This window comes from Artemia sp. Qi Xiang Cuo, chromosome 19 (genome assembly GCF_049724085.1).
Source record: "Artemia sp. Qi Xiang Cuo chromosome 19, ASM4972408v1, whole genome shotgun sequence".
Taxonomy (NCBI): Eukaryota; Metazoa; Arthropoda; class Branchiopoda; order Anostraca; family Artemiidae; genus Artemia; species Artemia sp. Qi Xiang Cuo.
The window spans coordinates 14,852,678-14,854,884 of record NC_142812.1 but is presented as its reverse complement, the minus strand read 5'-3'; the positions used below and the strand labels follow the sequence as shown (position 1 = coordinate 14,854,884).

The 2,207-nt window shown below is 30.4% G+C and overlaps 1 protein-coding gene across 1 annotated transcript; it reads left to right on the top strand.

The window, feature by feature from the left end:
* The first annotated feature begins 634 nt into the window (after nt 1-634).
* LOC148940536 (uncharacterized) lies at nt 635-1,996 on the top strand. Its single transcript, XM_089105190.1, has one exon. The coding sequence runs from the start codon at nt 682-684 to the stop codon at nt 1,654-1,656; it is 975 nt and encodes a 324-aa protein (XP_088961316.1). The 5' UTR covers nt 635-681; the 3' UTR covers nt 1,657-1,996.
* The last annotated feature ends 211 nt before the right edge of the window (nt 1,997-2,207 follow it).

The following is a 2,207-nucleotide window of genomic DNA, read 5'->3' as shown; positions in this document are numbered from 1 at the left end:
TTTTTGGACCACTTATGACAACCTCTTTTAATATTATATAGAAGTACTTAAAATATATAGCATTAAAAAATATAAGAAATTATTACAAATTGATATGATTATTCAGTCAAGAAATTGCGTTAATTAAAGAAAGTAAGGAGTTAACTTAGTCCATGGATAGCATATCAAAATACATTTTAGACAAACTCACGTTTAAGTGGATCAGTGTATAACATTAACGAAGGTGCTTTAAAATGCTTTTCAATCAAAATATCTGTGTGTGTGTGGTCTCTGGGTGTGTGTCGTGTGTGTGACGTCTGTGTGTGTTTGTTGTCTCTTTGTGTGTGTATTCTGTGGGTGATGTTAGGGTAGAGGGGATAGGATCAGTGTATAACCTCAACTAAGGTGCTTTAAAAATGCTTTTCAATCAAAATTCAATGGGTCTTGTATTTGAAGATTCATATTATAAAACTAGGACTTGAAGTCAAACATTAGTGTTACATTTCAAATTTGAATATTTCAAACTTCTGTAATAAATTAATTACCTACAGATGCATCATTAAAAATGCATACATGTCTGTGTAAGGTAGTAATTGTTAAATGTGGAGTGATTTATTTTGAGTAAATTTTATAATTTTAGTATTCTCTGTTGCAACGTTCAGTGAAACTGGTATCTGCAAACAAGAATGTGGAACATCTAGCATGCCTGATCTGACAAGCATATGTCTGAAAATAGAAACAAATTTCAATTGTCAACGTGATATACCAAGTAACATTAGTGTATTTGCAGGAAATGATGTAGTAAAACATGAAGATTTTCATAATGAAAAAAAATATTTCAAATGTGATGTATGTGAAAAAACATTCCAAAAAAAATACAGCTTATCAGTTCATCGAAGAACTCATGCTGGAGAAAAACCTGTTAAACCTGATTTATATAAAAAACGTTTTACTTTTAGTTCAAACTTATCTCGACATCTAAGAACTCATACTGGAGAAAAACCTTTCGAATGTGATATATGTAAAAAAAAATTTACTCTAAATTCCAATTTATCTAAACATCTAAGAACTCATACTGAAGAAAAAGCTTACAAATGTGACATATGTGAGAAAACTTTCGGACGAAACTCCAACCTATCTGATCATCAAAGAACTCATACTGGAGAAAAACCTTTCAAATGTGCCATATGTGAGAAAACATTTAGCCAAAATTCCACTCTATCTTATCATCGGAGAATTCATACTGGAGAAAAACCTTTTGAATGCAATATATGTAATAAACGTTTTTCTTCGAAGTTTGGTTTTTCTATACATCAAAGAACTCATTCTGAAGAAAAACCTTTCAAATGTGAAATATGTGCGAAAACATTCTACCAAAAATCCCATCTGTCAGGTCATCGAAGAACTCATACTGGAGAAAAACCTTTCGAATGTGATATATGTAAAAAACGTTTTAATGTAAATTCCAATTTATCTAGACATTTAAGAACTCATACTGAAGGAAAATCTTTCAAATGTGACATATGTGCGAAAACTTTCAGTCAAAATTCCACCCTATCTGATCATCAAAGAACTCATACTGGAGAAAAACCTTTCAAATGTGACATATGTGCGAAAACATTCAACCGAAAATCCCTTCTATCTTATCATCGAAACACTCACAATGAGTTCAACTGAGTTTATAATGACAAAAATCTTTTGAATGTGATATATGTGAGAAAAGATTCAGCTAAAGATCCTGCCTATCTGTTCATCAAGAAACTCATATTGGAGGAAACCTTATAAATGTATTATATGTGAGAAAACATTCGGCGCAAAATCCACTTTATAAGAGGTAACGCTATAGCGTTGCCTGTAGTAAAGGCCTACGGCTCCAATGTTTTATTATTATTAATTAAAAAAACTTTCCACAAAATAAGTTTTTCAAAAAAAAGTAAAGAACTCCATTAAACAAAAAATGAGTAAAAATAAAATCAAATAATCTACCAAGCGTGAAACTACCATAAATCAGCATCGATAAATAAATGAAACCCAAAACGAACAAAATTACAATAAATAACCGAGTCAAACTTAAAACGAGCAGAAATTAACATAAATTGGGTCCAAAACCCCTATGCCTTCCCAAGGCCAGAACATAATTTGCACTTTAATGAAAAAAATATAAATGTTTACTTTTATAACTTTAATAAATCAAATAATATTAACATTTTGATTACTAAATATCAGTA

Coding starts and splice junctions, on each gene's coding strand:
- LOC148940536 (XM_089105190.1), top strand. CDS start 682: ATGCCTGATCTGACAAGCATATGTCTGAAAATAGAAACAAATTTCAAT.